Here is a 21,306-nt window from a genome sequence, read left to right on the forward strand (position 1 = left end):
AGTGCAATACTCGTGTTTGTGCAATAACTTTTCATTAAATCGATAACGAAGGCACGAGGGGAAATCTTAGGATTTGTTTATGGCTTGTTTTAAATAATAAAAAGGAGTTCCATTTATTTATAGAGGACATACTGGAAGCTAGCTTAACTCTTGGTACTAATCTCGTTGTTGAAATTAGAAGATGGGCTCAAAGGGGACTGACCCGGAGTAAAATGAATGCAGACTAAGTCTGAATGTAATCTTCTTAAAAACAAACAGAAAAGTTCATTCTGAGTAGTAAAAACACCAAATAAATCCCCATGTTTAAAAAAAAACCCATTTCACTCCCGACTACTTAAGCTTAATAAAAAGCACAACAACAAAAAGAGTTGCTGGTAACGACATAAAGGTCCCATATTCTTCCCTTCTTGGTGTTCATATATTTAATTCATGAGTCTACTAAAGTACATTCACACATCGCTACATCACTAATGTTTGAAAAAAGTCTCTGTTTTCATGTACTGACTCTGCCTCCATTTCTAACACTCAGAATCCCCCACGTGTGTCAGGTCTGATCTGATTGGTCGGCAGGTCTGCTCTCTTGTAATTGGGTCAGTCGTCCGGCTTTGTTCTCAAATGTGTCCCTCCCCCCTTATACCATATTGGGAATGCTACAGTCAGTCCGAGGGGAGCTTGTGCTTGCTACAACGAGCCAATGGGATTGGATCAGTGAGGCCTTTGTCTTGTGATGTCACAACACACATTTTCAATAAGTGGGGGCTCGGGACAGAAGAATAGGGGACCTTTAAGAGGCACTCCTGGCTACATATTTTGTCAAAGCTATTTGGGTTGAATCTCAAGGTCCTAAAACACCTTCGATGACCCGTGTCACGACAAATTCCTATTAAAGCTTTTCTGGAAAAAACTGCTCCAAATCCTCAGGTACCCTGTCGAGAAGGTGTGGAGACACAGCTGAGGTGGTGTATCTACGTTTGGACTTGGCTCTCTTTGGACCAGACGAAGGCACAGACAAGCTATTGGAACGGGAAACAGTTGGTCCCTCTGAATGTAAGGGTGAAGACGCGTCGGGGAACAGAGCAGCATCCTGGCCGAAACCAGCAGGACAGCTCTGAGTTGAGGCACAAAGACTCAAAGGACGCTGCCTCGGCATCTCGTCTCTGGCGAGCAGGCTTCGCCTCAGGTCCTCCTCTTCTGTAGAGATGCTGAGAAGATCCGCAGTGGGAGCCCCACCAATGTCATCAGCCTGGTTTACTGGGTCATTCTTGCGGCTTAGATCATCTGATGACCGCCTGAACTTTTGTTCACCTGCTGTGTGAAAACAAAAATGTTCCGTTAGCGCTGAGATTTCAAAATGAGATCTTTGCATTTCTAATTGCTCCATTCTGATTGGCTGCTGGATGTCGCTGCTAAATACGTGCTCTGTCCCTGGCTTGGCCATGATCGTGGAGCTGATGGGATTTTTGACTTTCGCTAAATGTGTTTGCTGAAACACACCGAGGGAGGAAGGAGCTGACACAAGCAGAACACGTATCTGGTGGAAGTTTTGGGTCAGTCGATTCCTGACGCTGGACGACTTCTTCGGCTCTATCGAGTCAGTCAAAGCCCTGTTTCTACTAACATCCTTCTAACATGGAGGATTTTCAGACGGAGCTAGTGATTGGTTATGGGAGATCACAAATCCATGTCTTCTTACCTGAACAAGCGTTACCACAGGAAAAGAAGCTCTTGTTGCGGATGACTATCAATAGGCCGAATCCACCGAGAACCAAATTTACGAAGACAGTGATGATGATGATGGCTTTAGTGCAGGACCTCATGCTGCCATCTTGAACTGACAACAAAGAATAAACATTCAAACATAGAACATTTTAGTTTAATATCAACAACAGTTACACATCATGTCATCAGACTCTTCCCAATAAGTCTCGTCATTAAATAATCTCCTTATTTATCTGATACTGGCACCAGCAGAATCCCTCATTTCAGCTACTGTCTCTTTAAGCCCTTTCCAAAAGAAACGTAGTTTTGTTGTGGGCGGATGCGAGAGAATTTCAGACCAATCATTGTCCCAGGAGTTCATCCAATTAGAAAGGACAGTTTCAAAACCCACTCACAGAGTCTGGACTTATCAAACTGTCTGTGACGGGCTCGAGGGCCGGTGTGGTCGTAACATCCAAGATCAAAACCAGTAGCTACATGTGGACTCTCAAAGCTCCAGCATACCTGGTATGAACGTCTCCGTGACTCTCGTCTGGTCCATGTCAGGCTGGTGGACTCTGCAGGAGACTCTGTGAAGAAAAGATGAAATGTGTTTTTACTTCATCTGTTTGTCATTAAAAGATGAAGTTGTTTGGAACTCGTTAAATCAGTCCTGACGCACGCTTTACACACCCCTCCTTTAGGCCCACATTCCTGTGGTCCGTTTCATCTCCTCTCTACACTGAAACTAGCTAGTTTATAATTGAAGTTGTGTCACTGTTTGTTTGCACGGCAGGCGGTGTAACGTCTTGACATTTTCACTTCCTGTCACAAATCAGTGCAACAAGCATTAGTAATGAGTATTGTTGCTGTGCTGCCTCTTGTGCCTAATTATCTCTGAATAGACTAACACCTCATAATGACTTGTGTTAACTTCTGTTCCAATTAGAGCTCGACCGCTGTGGCATGAAATGAAACAGTTCTACTGTGTGAGTCTTTACAGCCGGAAATGGATGCTTGATTGACTAGCTTCTTTGCTAAACGCTAAATGTGCTAAAGCAGAGGTAGCTACTTGGGGTTAAGTGTCTTGCCCAAAGACATTTTTCCCAAGGAGCTGGGTATCGAACCCCCGACCTTTAGGTTGAGAGATGACAACCACTGAGACACAGCCGCCCTGCTCCTCTGATTAGAATATCCAGAAAACCAGCTAGCTAACAAACAAAACGTGTAAAAACTGGGGAAGCTAAATAAACAACATCTCAGATTGACTATCTGACTTTTTTAAGAGTCTGAATATAAAAATGAACCTGCTGGTGGCGGTCTGCAGGGTCACTCTCCTCGTGATGTTGAAACATCCTCTGGGGACGAGTTCACTCTTTGGCTCGTCAGCGCTGATGGTGTTACCGCGGTCGTCGAGAAAAGTGATCTCAGGCTTCGGGAGCCAGCAGCTGGCCTCGCACTGGAGGGTCACTCCACCAGCCGCAGTTTGGATGACCAAGAGTTTGGGCTCAGAAACGGCATCTACAGTACAAACACATGAATGAAACCACTTTCCATCCACAGAACCTGAGAGTGGCTGCTTTAATGCTGTTTGGACTTTTGTTTGTTTTAGTGGGACAAGGCGTCGCCAAGCTAAGCGCTGATCTTTTCATTTCGACACAAGCATCTTCACAATGTCAAAGAAATCTGGTGGCTATTAAAATACAGACGTAAAGGCCATTACAGGTAAACAACAGAATCATATAGTCTAGAGGTCCTTCAATTGAGTCAGACAGTGGACCAAGATGGACCGGACACATTTGCATCAGACATTAAAAGCTGCCAGGTCAAGCAATCTACTAAATCGATTCCGTTAAAGGTTTCCGTTTTTGCACGGTTTCACCAAACAAGATGTGCCTTCATACGTTCTTTATCAAAAGGACTTTAAAGCCACGGGTTGGCAGATTTCTTTTTATTAGCACAAACCCAAGGAAGCCGTTTCCCCACTTCTTCGTTTTGATGCTAAGCTAAGCAAACTGTCCCATGCCTGGACCGCAGGATTAAAGCCATAGTGAAGTAAGAGGTATGATTTTCTATCAGTGCTTTTTATGATACATTAAAGAAAAGGACCTACTGTGAATTCCCCTCACAGACAAAACAAGGTTGTGGACTCGTCTTCATAACCTAAAGGAAACAACTTATGGCGGACTGTAATGACACAACAAATCTGATTGGACGTACCGACAATGAGTTCTATCAAAACATTCCTCAGGGGTTTCTTGCGGATCGTCTTGCATATGTAGTTCCCCGCATCCGACAGCTGCACGTCGGAAATCCTCAGGGATATGTTTCCATTTTTCAGTTCGTTCATGATGAGGCTGGTCCTGTACCAGAAGGACGGATCCTTCATGTCATGGGTCTCACAGCCGTCGCGGTACAGCAAGACCAAGTATTGACCCAGACCTTCTTTGGACCACTCGATTGTTGGGAGGTCATCTGTGACGTCGATGTGGCACGGCAGAACGACGGGATGACCAGCGAAGGTCCGGATCGTCTTCACGCCGTCCTCTGAGGAAACACGCAAGTTATTTTACAGCTGAGTGAACGTCTTGTCTGGATCAAATAGAATTTCAACAAGTGTTTAGTAGCTGCATTTGAGGGATCAAGTCAATAAAAGTGTGTATCTATATCTAGATCTTTCCCTTCCTAGAAGTTCAATAGATTTAAAAAAAAAAAAAAAAAAAAAAGGATACAGGCTGATATATTGTTATCAGATTGTTTATCTCCCAAATATCATCATCAGTATCAGCCCCCCAAAAACCTGGGTCAGCCTCCTAAAATAAAACCTGTAAAACACTGAAGTCATCCTAATGTGCGAGGAGGAGATGTGACTAAAAAAAACTCAACTCCAAAGAGACTTTTTCATGCTCACATTTAATCATGTGTGTCCCTTTTCACCTCTTAATATCTGTAAAGACGTAAGAAGTAAGTAGAAGTTTGCAAGACGAGGAAGCATTGACTTTGGATATTCCAGTGTGAGCTTGTCATCTTGTTTTCATCGCCTCAATCCGGTTCAATCTGGCATTTCACAACCACTTCTCATACAACGTCACTGCTTCCAGTGACTCGGGAAAGCACAACAGGTTTGCCAGGAGCTCAGAGAACAGTATCACATCACCCATCTACGTCTAAAGGTTCAGATTTCAGTTCTGCTTTGGCATTCAGCTCAAACAAATGTCTGCCAGTCCAACATGATGGTCGATCCACAATAAAAGCATAACAAGTCAATGAATAAATCCTAAAAAAAAAAGATAATATTGATGAATATGTTAAAGGAAGTCTCCACTTGTAAAAACCTATCACTTATACTGCAGCAGAAGCCAGACTGAACCGGCACCATACTCCCAGCCTGACCCCCAGCTTTACGCACCGGACTGTGTAGTCCTCATTCATGCACATCCATATAAAATCAGCAATCATGGGAGGCATGTCCTCCAATCATTTGGTCAGAACTATGTAGGAAACTAAAGCGCATAAGTGTCTCATTTTAAAGAGAGGAATTTATCAGTGTGCGCAACAACATCGGACTACCCTGTTTCTGGTATCTGATGCAACAGCTTTCACCCAACACCAAACCACACCGCCGTTCATTCAGATAAGTTAACAAAACGCATTCCTGAACATGCATGACACAGTCTTTAAAGCTTACTCACCAGCGTTAGAAAGCAGCAGCAGGACGGTCAGCAGGAAAAGACTCCTCTGCATGGCGAGCATAGAAAACTCACATGCAGATAATCAGACGAAAAACACTGAAACTGATCGATTAAAAAAAAGCAATAAAGTTACTTCTGTGTTGCCGTGACGCTCGTGCGTTTTTCTGGGCTCTTCCTGACACAGGAAAGCTGTGCAGAAGATCGAGAGCTTTTCGTGGACGAGTTGACTTTATGAACCGACTCTTTGCATTTAGTTTTTTTTTTCATTCTGGGCTCTTTATGTCTTTATTTTAGTGGCAGGACAGTGGATTGAGTCAGAAACTGAGGAGAGAGAGAGAGAGAGAGGACTGGGGAGTGACATGCAGGAAAGGACTCAGGACTAGCTTTGTAGTATGAGCCGATGACAAAGTTTGCAAATTGGTGCGTGAGAAATACCAGGATGTTTACTGAAATCGGCCAGAATCTGAAAAGTAAAAGTATGACACTGTTGTGCATCAGTAATTAACCTATGCATATTGATGTTGGATTATTACAGACTTATGGTTGTACTATCCTGATGGCAGCTCATCAAACGGAGCTCGGGCTGGAAGTACATGCGTGGCCTGTGTGCTGCGAGCAACATGCTAGCGGTGAAGTGTACAATATGCACATTTTGAGTTCTTTTAATCGATCATCACAGTCACATTTGACAAACCAGATGAATTGTTTATCTGTTGTATCACACATGCTAATTCTCAACACGCGTCCACATTACATCCATAAATAGCCTGTAAAACAAACTCAACCTCATCATCATGTCAGGACAATAAACCAGTTTTAAGATATTAAAGTGGGCGCTGATGTTTTGACAGAAACATTAAAAAAGAGTCTGACTCTATTTGTGATTCGAGTCAAATTATCATATTCACTAAAAAGAGCCGAACTTCCCTTCCCTGCTCCTTACTTTCGATATGAGTAAGAACGTCAGAACATCGCGGGGGCGGGGACGGGCTTGTTCATGTTAGCTGGGCATCGTTGAAAAAAAAAAAAAAGAACACAAAACTTTATCGGCAGCATTTGTGCGTTAAAATTTGACATAAACGGGTCCTGTCAGTAAAAAACAAGACAGTAATGTTTTATTTAGATGAAAATGTATCTCATTAAACCTTTTTATGAAGAAATCAAACAGACACATGAGCAAATAAAAGATGTTTTTTTAAGTGTTTGGGTGAAAGTAGCAGTCGCGCACATCCAGTAATTCCTGTCTCAAAGGTCAGTATTTAATTTATAAAAGAAGGAGACATCACACACAGCTCTTCTTCTGTGTGACGTCACTCGCTCTCGGGACGTACTCTTATTAAAAGGGAGCAAGTGTGCGGTCTCCTTTTATAAATGTTTAAGTGTTTGGGAAATTAAATACTTAAGAGAATAATCAAGTGCAAGTAAGCAGGACGAGTGCAGAGAATCAAAGACGTGAGCATGGGATTTAAACTGGGGAGGGGGGGGTCATTTTATTTAGTTTATCTTATTTCGTTATCAGTGACCACGTATAAAAATAATATTAATCTCACAGAGAAAAGATGCTTCCTAACAGATTATAGCAGTTTGCTTATTTCCATCTGTAACTGATTAAAGAGGCGGATATGTGAGCTTTATAATGACAAGTAAAGGTTAATTTACAACCACCACGACGGAGCGTCTTTAATGTTTGAGAGAAGTGTTTGGAGGTAAAGTCAGACGAGAAATCCAGAGAGTGACTAATAACCCTTAAACCTGGCCATAGAAAGTGAACGCAGGCCGTCCTCCTCTTCTTGATTTGAATAACACACACACACACACACTGTTTCATTTTGCATGTTAAACATTAGCGTTTACTTCAAACATGTTATAGTACAGAGAATAATAAAAACAACATGGTTTAACAGGGACATAAAGGTCAAACGAACACAACGCCAGATTCCTAATCAGCCGCCGTCATCGTGCTGATCGGACTGGAGGATTACAACAACAAGCTTGTGTCGGGGAATGTCTTTATGAGCGGCGGCGGCGGCTGTGTGTTCCCGTCTTTAAAGGCACACAGTCAAGGTGCTTTACTAATCACAGAGTCAACATTCAGTCAGCGCTGCTTCCAGACGGAGCGAGAGGAGGTTCATGATTTAAAAACAACATGTTACAGGATGGAGGAAAATCAACAACATGACATTATGTGATAAATAAAACAAGAAGAGACGCGACAGGAAACACATATCATGTAACAGAAATAAAGGAGAGCTGCTCTCTCACAGCTCGAGCAGGATGTTACAGAAGATTCATGATTTTACACCTTTTTGTTGTTTTCATGGACAAACTTCTTTTTTTTTTTAAAGTTATATATTTTGACCAACATGACAACGTGATGTCCCCCCCCCCCCCCCTCCCCCCCATCTCCACGACGATGTGGGTTTAAAGAGCCAAAAGCAAAAGAAGTTCACTTGTTAATTTTCTTCTTTTTTTTTTTTTAACCCCATGCTTCCTGCTCCCCGCTTTAGTGCACGAGCTCCAGCTGGCTGGAGGAGAAAGGCAGCACCCCGCTGACGTAGTAGGCGATGCCCAGCGACAAGAGGGCGATGACCACGAGCAGGAGCAGGACCCTCCAGAAGCCCAGGTCCTCCACGAACTCCTGCCAGGTGGTCCTGAAGCTGGACAGGACGCCCTCGCTGCTCTGCAGGTTGGGGTTGAGTAAGGAGTGGCTCTCCATCGCACTGACACGGAGAAAAACAACGACAGTTAACTTCTTCTCTTCTCCTCAGAGTAACTGGTCGTCATTTTCCTTTAAACCCAAACTCGGCCCCGCCCACTCTCTCTCTCTCTCTCTCTCTCTCTCTCTCTCTCTCTCTCACCTCTCACTGTCGGCCATCTGCATGGTCTCCAGCTTGGAGTGAGCTCCTCGGTTGAAGCCTTTCACCTCCTGCTCCTCCAGTCCTTCCAGCAGACGGATGGCGTCCTTGTTGACGCCGCGTCTCTTCGCCAGCACCAGCGGGGTCGATCCGTTGTGGTTACTGTAACACATGACACACACACACACACACACACACACACACACAACTCCGTTAAGACAGGAAGACACAAAAACTTGTTTTTGATATATGATCGTAACGACCGTCCGATGCATTCGAACGCCTGCTGAAGTCGTAATGATTTGCGTTCTCGCATTAAGCTCCTCCTCCTGGAGAGATTGAGGGGGCGTGTCCTGACTCCTGACTGGATGGATCAGCTGCACTCGCACCTACAAAGGTCTGCTGGTTACACACACACACACACACACACACACACACACACACACACAGCTTTTCCGCTCTTACCAGATATCGATCTTCAACCCGTTGGACACCAGGAACTGTATCGTGTCCACATGACCGCACAGATGCAGCGCCGTGTTCCCCTGGTAATCCGTCGCCAGCAGATCGGCGCCGAACTTGTGCAGCAGGCGGCATATGTCCACGTTCCCCCGAGCGGCGGCTAGGTGCAGGCCCGTGCGGCCCCGGTTGTCCCGGATGTTGGGGTCGCACCCGGTCTCCAGGAGCCTCTTGGCGAAGGGAAGGTCTCCATCAATGCAGGCCTGCAGCAGAGGCACGTTGGTCTGCGACGAGTCGTTGATGAAGACATAGGACATGTCCGAGTGGGTGTCAGAAAATTCCAGCGTACCTGCAACGAGGAATAAATGGACATTTTTCGCCACGCTGCAGGTCAAACCCACACATTCACAAGGCACTGAAAAAGCAGCCGGAGGATCGTAGGGTTTAAGGAGGAGCAGCCCCAGCCCTCCTGCGTTCACACGTCAGGTGTTGGAACTTTGTTGGTTTGGGAAGCGGGCGGTCACCGGTTCGAGTCCAGGTGTGGAAGGAAGTTGGTCTGGTAGCTGGAGAGGTGGCAGCACTGCAAAAGTGCCCTTGAGCAAGCCACCGACACCCTGACATCTCTCCATTTGTGTGCAGCAGCGTGTCTCAGTGACAGATTGTAAAAATCACATTTCCCCACATGGGAATTCATAAATTAACAAATCTGATTACTTGCATTAAAATAAGAAACATTAGACTAAAGATCGTGAACAGCAACAAAACAAAGCACCAGCATGTTTCACCTCAAATCATTAAACACAAGTCAACGCAATCATAAATACTGTAAAACCTCCAAAACAGTCAAAAACAGCAGAAAAAAAACATCTTTTACATCTTCTCTTAGCGTCCGAGCTAACGGGCTAGCGTCGCACTGTTAGCTTTCAAACGCCGATAATAAAAACACAGCTGCACAGTTTAACAGTCAATTTAAAACTTCCTTTAGAAGCTACATGTGTTGACTGTTATATTATTCACCTGTTTATGGGGCCCAAATTCAGAAGAAAAAAAAGGTAATGTCGCTTCCCTGTCGAGCTAACGCAGCTAGCAGTGTTGATGTTTTGATTCTTCTTCTTCTTCGTTGGTTTTTCAGAGCAACACCAGTAAAAGCGTTTGTCGCCACCTGCTGTCAACTAAAAAAAAAAAAAAAAAAACTAAAGTACTTTTATTTGACAAATTATCTGGTAAATGTGTGTTTAATAATTGTTTGCGAGGATTGAATGATATAGATTATGGTGCATTTAGTCTTGTACATATTCTTTAATTACTTGTTTATATTTTTATTTATTTGTTTCAATTGTACGGAGAGAGCACACACTTAAACATACCTGGCCAATAAAGCTGCAATACATGAATTAATCCCAAGTATGTAAACATTAACAAAATATATTCTGCCCCTCCTGGTAATGACTCTGATTTGAAGTTGGTGAGTTTCGGGGTGTCCGATACAACATGAATGCACCATATCACAACAAAACACAAATCAGAGACATTTACTCAAACTATAAAAGGATTGAAACCTCCTTGTTTTAAAGGGTTAACAAATCTGCATTCAACACTCTCAGTTAGTTTAGAGACTTTATTTGTGTGTGAGCATAAAAATACACATAACAGTATGAGACATGTTATGACCACTTTCTTATGTGTTGGGGATCCTCTTTGAGGAAAACTGCATTTCTTTATTTTGTCACTCCAGGCACTCGTTGCTGCATGAAATGGCATAGAGACCAAACAGACCATACACCTGTTGTTCCATCTGTTAAACCGTCAGCAATAGAATATATTTCCATATAAAAACATCATCCTAAAAGGCTTTTTTTATATCCCCAAAATAATATTTAATGTACACGTTATTATCTCCCCATTCCCTCCCATTGCAGTAAGTAAAACCAGGGAAGAGTATCATGATGACTAAAATGAAATAATTACAATCTAGATTACAAAACAACAAAGGAAGTCGAAGGAAGAGGGGAAATCAAATCAAACAACAACAAAAAAAAAAGTAAAATGTGACATAAAATCAGGGCTACCAACAGAGAGACACAGAGGTCATAGTGGTTACATGTCACCCAGTAGCTTTCACCATCCCAGGAGTTTAAAAAAAAAGAGGAGAACATTTTGGATAGAACCAGTTAAACTCTGTTTAAATGTGTTGTGTTACACGTGTTCAGTTCTGATCTACAAACTAGTGAATTCTTCCTCTTTTTTTTAAAATCTAGTGACAGAGAAAAGACAGACTGAAAAATAACAAAATAAATGAACAAAAGAAACGGCGAACAGCATATTAGGCGTGCTCTAACATACTTTGCCTGGAAACCCAGTAAGCACTATTTATATACAGCAATAATTAACAATCTGTCAAGAGAGAGAGAGAGAGAGAGAGAGAGAGAGAGAGAGTGTGTGTGTTTGGTTTTCTGTTTTAAAATGTAACAAGAACAAAGGTTTCCTCTGACAATGAAAACACAAAACATGATTTTGGTCACGACATACAAATGAAAGCCTGCGAAGGTTAAATGGTTCAGTAAGTTTTGGCCGTTTATTTGACTTACTGTTATTGTTTTAAGTTTAAGAGGTTACATCAGTGCAATATAGATGAATGAGTGACCTGGTCATTTATTACTACAGTTAGCTGTTTCAGAGGCTCCATTTTTTATTAGCATCTTTAAAAGCGAAGTGCTGCTTAGCCACATAAATGAATGCAGTTTATGTGTTGGAGTTAATGTAAATGTTGCCTTTCAAGTGAACCGTCAGGGTGTAGTAGCACCATAATATACAGATAAGTAGAATATGAATGTAAAAAACAACATGCATTGTAGAGTTTGCAAGGACTGCACTGGCCACTTTGCGTGTACAACGTTGTAACCGTTTTAATTTAAACATCACTGCAGTTAAAGTGAGTGTAGTTGGCAGAAAATACAAAAATAAGCGTAATTATATTTAATGGCTGTTTCACTTAATGTTTTGTTTAAAGAGAGAACCAGGTCTGATCTACTTCAGTTCAGTCAGCTAAAAAACAAAAAGGAAAACATCGAACTCTACCATCGAGACGTTCGGTTAAATCGCAGACTGTGTAGAAGAAACTTCGTGTTTACAAGTGAAGCTAACGCGAAGTGCTTCAGACTTGTCTGTTGTACACTTGTTTTGTATGCCGTTCATTTTTCTGATTGCCAGTTTTAAGTTTTCTTTAACACAAAATAATCTCAGCCCCTTTAAAAAAAACAAACACATTTGTTGCGTGGAAACATTTTGATTGGCACATTGCGACTGTTGGCAACTGAAAATGCATCGTTCAGTGTTCATTTGCGCTAAAAGACTCTTTGGAGTAGATTTTTTTGTTCAGTATACTTTTTAAAAACAGCTTATTTAAAGCTTTCAGAGAGAAAACTTTTATATAACTTCTCTAAATTAAGGACAAACTTTGCTAACGCAGCTAGCGTTAGCTGATGACTAAGGGGTCCAAATGTTGGTATTTCTACCTCCTACATTTTGCAGTGGACAAAATGTTAAACTAAAGGGGTTTTCTTACTGTGCGAAATTTTTTCACCCAAGTAATTTGCATTTCTACTGTTTTCAATGAAAAAAAATGCTTGAAGGTCAGAGCTAGTGTTAGCTAATGACTTTCTCCATACCCCTTGCTCCATCTTATCCATAGTTTTCACTTCAAGCATTTCCTTACATCATTTTTGAAAAGCAGTTTACTACATTTCATTTGATTAAAATATTAAATTAAGGGCCAGCGCGAACAAAAGCCGGCAACTTTTTTTGTACCTCTTGCTTCTCTCCAGACGGCTAACAGCTAAAATGCCCTCCACACGGTATCATGGTAACAGAAAATAGTGACATCATTGTGGCTATGTCCACTTTTAAAATACAGTTTATGCAGTTTATCCAGTCTTTCAAATATAGATTTTTTGTTCTTCTTTATTGTCTGACCTGACTAATCTGAAGAAGATGTCCAGCCCTGGTGTGTAAGCGGTGCAGTGCTACTCAAAGGTTGCACTCTCCGAGGTAGCCGAGAATGATTCTCGCCAAAAAACGTAACGAGAAAATAGACAAAATAAACACACGAAACATTAAACAATAGCACCATTGTCAGTGATAATCTATAGAAGAGCATTCACACTGAAGCCCTTCTCTTCTTTCTTTTCACTCCCTCCAACTCTTCTTTCTTTCTTTTTTTAAACAAGCCTTTCATCCCTAAAGCTGATCAAAAGCAGGAGAGGGGCTCATTTTCAGTCAGTCACGTGTTCTTTGTTTTTACAGATTTCCTCATAAATCGACGTCTCTTCTTGGATCCTTACAGGTGTCACCTCCTGACGTTCCCCTCCTCCTACTACAAGAGCTTGCTGCAGACTTGGCAGCGGCTGACTCTGGAGCGCTCCTGGCCTCCCTTCAGGGTTTCCTGTGCTGGTGAATAGACAAACTCCTGGGTTGGATCCACTGTGGTGAGCCAGAAGCTGTACTTATTGGCGAAGTAGTGGCAGGAGCCCTTGGCCCCGTTGCACTCGATGAATGGTGTTGCGCGGAAATCCTCCAAGCAGGAGCCGGGAGACACCAGGGACTGACCGCCACCCTCAGCGCCTGCTGCTGTGTGCTGTAGATGAGAGATTTTAAAATGTTTTTACAAAGTTCATCCTTACTTGCATTGATCTACCTTAATTGTTAGCACTAATGGGAAGTAAAACACTTAAAAGACTTCAAGGAACTCAATCTAATAGGATACAGCAAAGATATGACTCAGTTATTTGATGTTTTTGAATCGTCTCCACTGTCCTTTCCAAAATTTTCTCTGTTTTTACTGTCCTGTTAAATTAAAGGAGTAATATGTAACTCGGACACCTAGTGTTTAAAATGGGTGCTGCAGCCCAAATTCAAAGCATTGTAGAGAGCTGTCTCCCCTGTCCCCTCATCCCTCAAGTCGACGTGCAAGCAAATTGCCATGTGGTGCACACTGAAGCTTCAGTGTTTAGCCAGCTCTGCATCGGTCTGTAAACCTTTCTGCATTCTAACCTCTCTCCATTTTTTAAAAGCATCTCCAATATTGATCCTAGTTTGGGACCAGAATCTAAACTTTATGAAAGGTTATGTATTCTCTTTAGTTTACCATGAGGAAGGAGTATCCTATCCAGAGGCTCCTCCAGCCGGGTGGACAGGTGGGGATTGTCATGTCCTGACTGTGGACCGCCACGGCCTGAGATGGAGCCTCACACACAGAGCACCTGCAGAGAAACAGATTTTTCCTTTCAATATATGCAAGGGTGCAGTAGCATACATGAATATGACCATTATGACTTTTTTACCCCAAAAAAACTACTTTAATTTCAGCCAACAGTACCTGCTAATGTAAGAGCGTATCTGCTCCTCAGCAACAGGCATCATGGGTATTGGTGCAGTGGTAGAGAGCCAGTAGGATTTGTCGTTACGGCTGGCATAGTAGCAGACCTCGTTGGGGGAGCAGTAGAGGAAGGGGATGGTGCTGAACCTGGGGAGGCATGACCCTGGCTGACCTGGGGAGAGAACAAGATTGGAGGTGATTAATACAGTTGAGATGCAGACGGATATCCACCTATGAGCCAGGTTCTTCCCTTGAATTCTGCCCGTTACACATGAGTTTTTCCAGAGCTTCATGCTGAGGTTGCATCTTTGTCTCTCTCGGCATTTCTCTCTCAGTCCAACCAATTCAGTCAGATATCAATATGAGTATGGCCTAGATTGGCTCTATGTTTAAATGTCATGAGTTAACATTTGCTGGAAGTTGGCGCCATAAATACAAATTGCTTGTTGACGCTGGAGATTCCATCTTTCCTTCAGCAGCTTCAAAAGGCCTCTTATTATGCTGTGAAAACATTTGATCACCACCTGTATTAGTGTTCCATACCTAGGTCCTGGTTGTGTGCCTTCTCCTGGCCTTCCACGTACAGAAGACTGTATCCATCCCACAGCTTAGCCATGCCCTGTGGACACATGGGCACCTGGGAGTCCTGGCTGTGCTTCACCAGAGTGTAGCCGATGCTGTAACTGCGACCAACACCGCCAGGAACACCGGGACGACCGACTGTACCAGGAAGCCCTGAGCAAGAGGAGACAATGGAAGGATTTAAATTTGGTTTGGTTGTCTTAACACAACAGTAGGATGACAAGAGTTTTGAAACTGATAAACAAATGGACTCCTGACCTTGCTCTCCAGTGGGTCCAGGGAAACCAGGTGGTCCGGGATCTCCAATAGGTCCGGGCAGACCACCATTTCCAGTCCTGCCAAGTTTTCCCACTGCGCCTGGACGGCCTTTAGGACCTGCAGCATTTTACACAGCCATTTATTTTCATCTCATTAGCAAATGTCTTTCTTTAACGAGTTCCTATGTTACTGCAAGGTGACATAGGAACTAATGTCAACTCAAAGTCCTTTTTGGCTTTGCTTTACATTTCCCTACTGACCTGGGCGTCCCGGCAATCCTGGCTGACCAGGCTCTCCAAGACCACCAGGAATACCGTTTTCACCCGGATAGCCTACTTCTCCGAAAGGTCGCCTGAAGTCTGTTGGTGGCACGGATAGCGTGACTCCAGGAATACCTTTACGACCAGAACGCCCTAAAAATGGCGGGATGGAATAAGACAAAGATGGAGGAAAGAGAGAAGAGAAAAACAACCTTAACGTTTGTAAGGTCTGAGAGCAAATGTAAGGTTTAATGATCAAATTCACACTATCATTTCTTGAACTATCTTACAGTGTTCTAGCTATAGACACCATAAGATATCCTACCTCTTAGTCCCTTTGCTCCTTTGTTCCCAAAGAAACCAGAGTCACCAGGATAACCGTTAAGACCAGGACCTCCGCTGTAGCCAGTCACACCTCTTTCTCCTGAAATACGATAAAATATCTTCTATTGGATTGTATGAGCATGAAAACAGACATTTTTTGGGTTCCTTTAAGGTTTAAGTCATGTCAGTTTTTTCAGCCTTTATGGAGCCTCACTTTACCTTTGAATCCAGGACTGCCTGGGAGTCCTGATCCTCCAGGTTGGCCTGGTTCTCCTTTCCTGCCGGGGGATCCAGGGAAGCCCGGGAGACCTGAGTCCCCTCTGTCTCCCTGTATAGAGCCTGGACCAGGAGGTCCAGGAGGACCTGGAGGACCTTGTAAACCTAGAGAGTAGAGAAGGTGATTGAAGGGAGGAAAGTGCAACGGTTGGGACGACAAAGTTCGGTCATGGGAAGGAAAGAAAAATAAATAAATTGAGTTTGTGAAAGTAGATAGTTGAGGATGAAGACATTTTGTTGAGAGGAGACATAATTGGATAGGAACATTTATTTACCATATTCTCCATCGAGTCCAGGAAGGCCGGGGTTTCCCGAAGGTCCAGGAATATCAGACCCCACAGTTGGACCAGGAGGTCCGGGTCGACCAGGGAACCCTGGGAGTCCAGGACCACCTGATGAAAAAAAACAAAGTCATTATTGTAAGACAATATTATTAGATTCAATTTAACATTTTTGTTTTCCGTAAAGTCTATCTCACCTGAATCTCCTCTCTCTCCTTTGGGTCCTGGAAAGCCTGGAACTCCTGGGTAGGAGACGCCTCTTTCTCCCTTCTGGCCTGGAATACCATTAGCACCAGGGCGACCTCCTCCACTAGCACCTGGACACAAATACACAACATTCAACTTCACATTTGTGACTCTTTCCTGTAATAGTTGGCATGATCAGAGCTAACTCACTGTAGGAAAGATATTCCAGATTCAAAACATTGCTGAGAAAACAATCATAGATCTTTCATGCTGCTTGCCAAGAACAACCTTTAAAGTAGCATGTGTGAAAAGGAAATGCATGTGATTATTTGGGTCCTTGCCTGGGTTTCCAGGAAGGCCTTTAGCTCCACCAAGTCCATTCAGTCCATCCAAGCCAGGGGATCCAGGCAAACCTGCAAGAACACAACAGAGTTTGTAGGTTTGTCTGCAGCCTCTTTATTAGTTCCTGTTGTATTAGAAGTCAATTGCAATTAGTTTTTCACCTTTGGCTCCAGGACCTGCAGGACCTCCGGGACCCCCAGGAATCCCATCTTCTCCCCTTCTGCCTGGGTAGCCGGGCAGGCCCTTTTGCCCGGGGAATCCAGGAGAGCCTGCGAAGGCAGATATGCAATGATGATTATATGATTAAAGTTAGGAACGCGTTCTGCATGTGCGTATGACGGCTGGTGGCAGCTGACATGAAGAGGTGTGGTTCTGGGAAGCTAGAGCTCATCGTCTGGCGTCCCTGAATTGTTTTGGTCCTGACTAATGTAAACACAGGAGGTGCACTGTTTTAACTCTTGTTGCCCATTTTGCTTCACTTCTGGGTTATTGGGGGCTGAGCGGTAGTGCAGTTAAAGTGGAAATGCTGTTTGGGCTATGGTGGTCATTGAGGGCTTAGTGGTCTCTTATATCAATTATTGATTGGGCAAGTACTGAAATGAAGGCACAATGGTATGGGTTTCCTCATCAAGCCCTAAACCTTTCATTACTGACAAGTATCATGTGTTCATTTCAAATAAACGCTCATTGGAGTTTTCTGCTATAATTCTTTTGTTTGTCATAGTAGCTCTCACCATTTATTCCAGGCCGCCCTCCTTCACCAGGAGCTCCTTTCTGTCCAGAGTAGCCTGGATTTCCAGGAAAACCACTGTCACCAGGAAGGCCATCATTGGCACGGCCACCTGAGAAGAAACAATCAAGTAAGTGAGGAATCTTTTTCAAGATGTCTCCTCTTTAACAAAGTGTTAGAAGATTTTGGGCAGTATAGACATGGGTGGTTGGTTTTATCAAGTCTTACCTGGGAATCCTGGTTCTCCTGGTTGGCCTTTGGCTCCGGGCCCTCCAGGATAGCCAAAAGTATCTCCAGGTGGACCTGAGGGACAAACCATGTTAGTTAATGGTTCCATGGCAATATGTTGAGTAAATAAAATAGCTGTGAGGATTATTTTGGCTTGTTTGGCCTGATGTTTACACTCACCTTTACCACCAGGACGGCCTGCTTCTCCAGGGTTTCCAGGAAGACCAGGTCCACCATCATCACCCTTGAAGATACCACCAGAACATTTATCTCACTGTCTGAACTTTCTAAATATTATGACTTTGGTAACTTTTCTTACCCTTGGTCCAGACGTGCCTGGGAATCCATTGATTCCAGCTTCTCCCTTTGGTCCAGGGAAGCCTGGGCCTCCAGGTCGCCCAGGAAACCCAGGATCTCCAGGCAGCCCTTTACTCTGCTCAGCATAACCAGGAAGTCCAGGCAGACCCTGACGACCAGGCAGACCTGGCAGACCTTTGTCACCTGAAAGCAGACCCAGAGTTGGGTGTTAGAGTGTCAACACGGTGGAACAATCCTCATCAGCTCATCAGAACACATACAGTCTGTTTTACAGATGTCAAATATTAAACAGACACAGAAAATAGTGTCACCTCTAGGTCCAGGGAAGCCAGGAAGACCATTGGTACCGGGGGTACCAAGCTCTCCTTTCTCAAGAAACTCTGCTCTGTAAGGAGGTGAGGGCAGGCCAGGAAGACCGGGATATCCTCTGTCACCTTACGCAAGATAAAAAACACAGTGATGTTAGTGTGACTCTCAAGCCGAAGAGAGCTCTACTTGACATTGTGCATTCTTGTCTGCATGTTTGTGACACTTCTGTACAAGTCTTAAAAAAAGACACTTTTTTTCTGTGTTGTGCTCTTTCCTTTACCTTTCTGTCCTGGGAATCCTGGGCCACCGGGGTAGCTGTCTCTTCCAGGTACTCCATTCAGTCCCTTTTGTCCTGGAAACCCTGGAGATCCAGGGCGACCAGGTAGTCCAGGGAAGCCCACCAATCCTGGGAAACCTCTCTCACCTGTTTAAAGATTAGCCACAGAGAATCAAAATGCTGTTGTGATTTCTCTGTAACTTTTCCAGATTGACTTGTCTATCAAATTACATGATTAGAATCTATGCACTTAATGCACTTTGGCACTTTTACCCATGGACCAAGCCTTTGCACTTTGTATGTTTTATGTATTGTCTATGTTTTATTATATATGTGACTCTTCCTGTAACCACATAGGGTAAATAAAAAAAAAATACCCCTAAGGGTAAAAATAAAGTAAACCTAAATACCCTTAAGTCCTGGTACACCAGGGATTCCCTCTCTGGTTCCTGGTCCGAGTGGTCCAGGGGGTCCTCTTGGTCCTGGTGTTCCAGGGGTACCAGGCAATCCTGGGGTTCCTTTCATTCCTGCAGGTCCAGGGAAACCAGGATCTCCTCTTTCTCCCTTGCGGCCAGGGAAACCTGAAGGTGGTCAGATGATGGATGTCGAGGCAGGCAGAAGAAGACAGAAAGACATTTAGTCAGATATAATCTACACTGGCGATGGAAATCCAGATAAAAATATTTAATATATTAAAAAACTGGATTATTCCCTACATATTGTATAATTCATTAGCAGAACATGGCATACATACCTTTTCCAAAATACATTCACTTACCAATAACTCAATAGGTTTATTTCTTAAAGGTCACATATTGAGCAAAATACTATTTACTTTTCCAATTTACTAATTTGTGTCTCTAGTCTGTCTACAAACCCCTTCAATATTAGAAAAATCTATCCTCTCCATCTTTTGCCTGCTTCACTTTTCAGAAAATGTGTTCTCAAACATGCCGTTTGGAGATTTTCCTTTTATGACATCACAAAGGGCAGTAGCCCCTCACCCAGGTGGGTGATACTCCCACAGATACTCCCGAGTCACCTTTTGAGAGAGGGGGCGTGGTCAGACACAGCGGATTTACATATTTAAAGCTACAGGCACAGAAACAGCCTGTTCTGAGCAGGGCTGAAATAGAGGGGCTTATAGACATGATCAAATACAGGATCAATGGGGATTAACAACAAGATTGCCTTCACACACATGTTCTGAGGAGCTCTGAGACTTATTTACACTGGTTGAAAAGGAGAATAATATGTGACCTTTAATGTAAAAAAAAGCAAATTTAATTATTTTATTGTGGTTAAAAACACTCGCACAATTGGTAAAAAAAAAAACTGCACATCAATGTAAAAAAACCCAACTTCAATTACATTGTTTCAATGACTTGTTTGAGCTGAAATTGCACTTAGTTTAGGAATATAAGTAAAGACAACATATTAGCATGTTGAAATTCAGATGTATATAATTATTTGGGTTATAATATATATTATATCTATTGGATCTTTTGTAATATTGGATCTTTTGTCTTATCTAAATAAATGTTGTCTTATCTAAATAAATTATTCTCATAAAAAAACTGAAGTGCAATTCCAGACAGAATTAGCTTTAAGTTTGTATTAGCATACTACGCTACTGTTTATGTTCTTAAAAAGTCCACCTCTTTTCAACACATCCATGCAGCCCAATCTGAACTGCTCTAACTTGTTACAAATGCAGAGATGTGTTGAACAGGTTCAGGTGCTTTTTAAGAGAGTATAAAAACGCTGCTACGTTCACTGACACAGCACCCAAATATAAAGCTGTCACAAGAAGTTAATTGCAAAAAAAACCAACTCATCTAGAACAGACTACACTTCAAGATGAGCGCGAGCTATGACGTTAGTACTGCCTGCATATAAAACAACAACAAAGAAAACACAATTAGACACTTTTTTTCTGGAGAACTTTTCTTTCTGAATCTCTCATAGCTGAAATGTCCATCTTAAGCCATGGTTCAGAATGTTAAAGGCAGGGTTGGTAATTTTTTATTGCAATAAAACTTGCGTCATTTTGAAACTAGTATTCCCCCCGCTTCCCCTATGTGCTCTCTCAAAAGCAAGCTCACTTATATGCACAAGTACTGTTGTCCAAGAAGTGGACCCTTAGCTCATATCTTCTTTGTGTAGAAACTACGTTGTCTCATGTCTCATTCAGCGGAAAGAAAACTCACAGTATAAACTCCGTCAACAGGGGTTTGTGCATGCAAGAGGAAGAGAACGAGCTGGGAGACAGGGAGGCGTGTGATTGGTTCATCAGATTGGTACCTCTTGGCAGACAAAGTTTTTACAGACCTATATCAGCTACAGATTTTTTTGTTCCTTTTTCGGAGCACATGAGTTATTAATTTCTGGAAGATAATGTCCAACCCTGCCTTTTATTGAGTTTATTAACTGTGGAAGTTCTTAATCTGGTGTGTATTTAATTATTTATCTTATAATTTTTGCTAACTAGTTGGTGGGTCCATGTGTATAATTGCTATGGGTGATAAGATTTGAAAAAGCACCATTGGATGCAGAATTGTTGTCATGGTGATGGACATTTTGTTGCTATAAAGATGAAAAAAGAAGAAGAGCAAGCACGTGTTGCAGATAAAGCGTTTGGTATGATGCATGAATAGCAGGAGGATGAAGGGATGGAAGCAAAGAATGGATGGATGGATGGGTTTTGGGGGAGGAGTCTGTCTCACCTTGGCAGCCTATAACGAATGACCCAACACCAAGAAAAGGATGGAGAGATGACAGGATGGATGGAGATAATGGTGGTGGTGTGTAGGAAGTAGGGAGGAAAGGAGGAAGGAGAACAGGAGAAGAAAACAGG

The 21,306-nt window shown here is 43.0% G+C and overlaps 3 protein-coding genes across 3 annotated transcripts in view; all 3 read right to left on the reverse strand.

Annotated features, from left to right (window-relative positions):
• Positions 1-883: 883 nt before the first annotated feature.
• Positions 884-5,671, reverse strand: LOC306841619 (butyrophilin subfamily 1 member A1-like; the record flags this gene model as incomplete). Its single annotated transcript, XM_079371564.1, has 6 exons — positions 5,391-5,671; positions 3,919-4,245; positions 3,006-3,219; positions 2,224-2,288; positions 1,694-1,825; positions 884-1,308 (listed from the first exon to the last, which is right to left on the reverse strand). The coding sequence occupies exons 1-6, from the start codon at positions 5,449-5,451 to the stop codon at positions 884-886; spliced, it is 1,224 nt and encodes a 407-aa protein (XP_079227690.1). The 5' UTR covers positions 5,452-5,671.
• A 1,294-nt stretch (positions 5,672-6,965) lies between these two features.
• Positions 6,966-9,842, reverse strand: LOC306841377 (ankyrin repeat domain-containing protein 46). The gene is made up of 4 exons (XM_079371257.1): positions 9,722-9,842; positions 8,711-9,053; positions 8,249-8,407; positions 6,966-8,110 (listed from the first exon to the last, which is right to left on the reverse strand). The coding sequence occupies exons 2-4, from the start codon at positions 9,019-9,021 to the stop codon at positions 7,894-7,896; spliced, it is 687 nt and encodes a 228-aa protein (XP_079227383.1). The 5' UTR covers positions 9,022-9,053; positions 9,722-9,842; the 3' UTR covers positions 6,966-7,893.
• A 465-nt stretch (positions 9,843-10,307) lies between these two features.
• The window catches only part of col4a6 (collagen, type IV, alpha 6), a 96,990-nt gene continuing 85,991 nt past the window's right edge, over positions 10,308-21,306 (reverse strand). Inside the window, exons 30-48 of the mRNA XM_079371039.1 lie at positions 18,860-19,030; positions 18,453-18,596; positions 18,175-18,297; positions 17,865-18,046; positions 17,726-17,789; positions 17,546-17,620; positions 17,322-17,429; positions 16,749-16,856; positions 16,587-16,658; positions 16,257-16,376; positions 16,054-16,170; positions 15,722-15,883; positions 15,504-15,602; positions 15,179-15,331; positions 14,919-15,035; positions 14,622-14,813; positions 14,079-14,250; positions 13,848-13,962; positions 10,308-13,337 (exon numbers count right to left, since the gene is read on the reverse strand). Coding sequence (XP_079227165.1) covers positions 13,077-13,337; positions 13,848-13,962; positions 14,079-14,250; positions 14,622-14,813; positions 14,919-15,035; positions 15,179-15,331; positions 15,504-15,602; positions 15,722-15,883; positions 16,054-16,170; positions 16,257-16,376; positions 16,587-16,658; positions 16,749-16,856; positions 17,322-17,429; positions 17,546-17,620; positions 17,726-17,789; positions 17,865-18,046; positions 18,175-18,297; positions 18,453-18,596; positions 18,860-19,030 — 2,555 coding nt within the window. The 3' untranslated portion in view covers positions 10,308-13,076. The remainder of the gene's footprint in view (positions 13,338-13,847; positions 13,963-14,078; positions 14,251-14,621; positions 14,814-14,918; positions 15,036-15,178; positions 15,332-15,503; positions 15,603-15,721; positions 15,884-16,053; positions 16,171-16,256; positions 16,377-16,586; positions 16,659-16,748; positions 16,857-17,321; positions 17,430-17,545; positions 17,621-17,725; positions 17,790-17,864; positions 18,047-18,174; positions 18,298-18,452; positions 18,597-18,859; positions 19,031-21,306) is intronic.

The sequence above is a fragment of the Symphodus melops genome, assembly GCF_947650265.1.
Source record: "Symphodus melops genome assembly, chromosome: 20".
Taxonomy (NCBI): domain Eukaryota; kingdom Metazoa; phylum Chordata; class Actinopteri; order Labriformes; family Labridae; genus Symphodus; species Symphodus melops.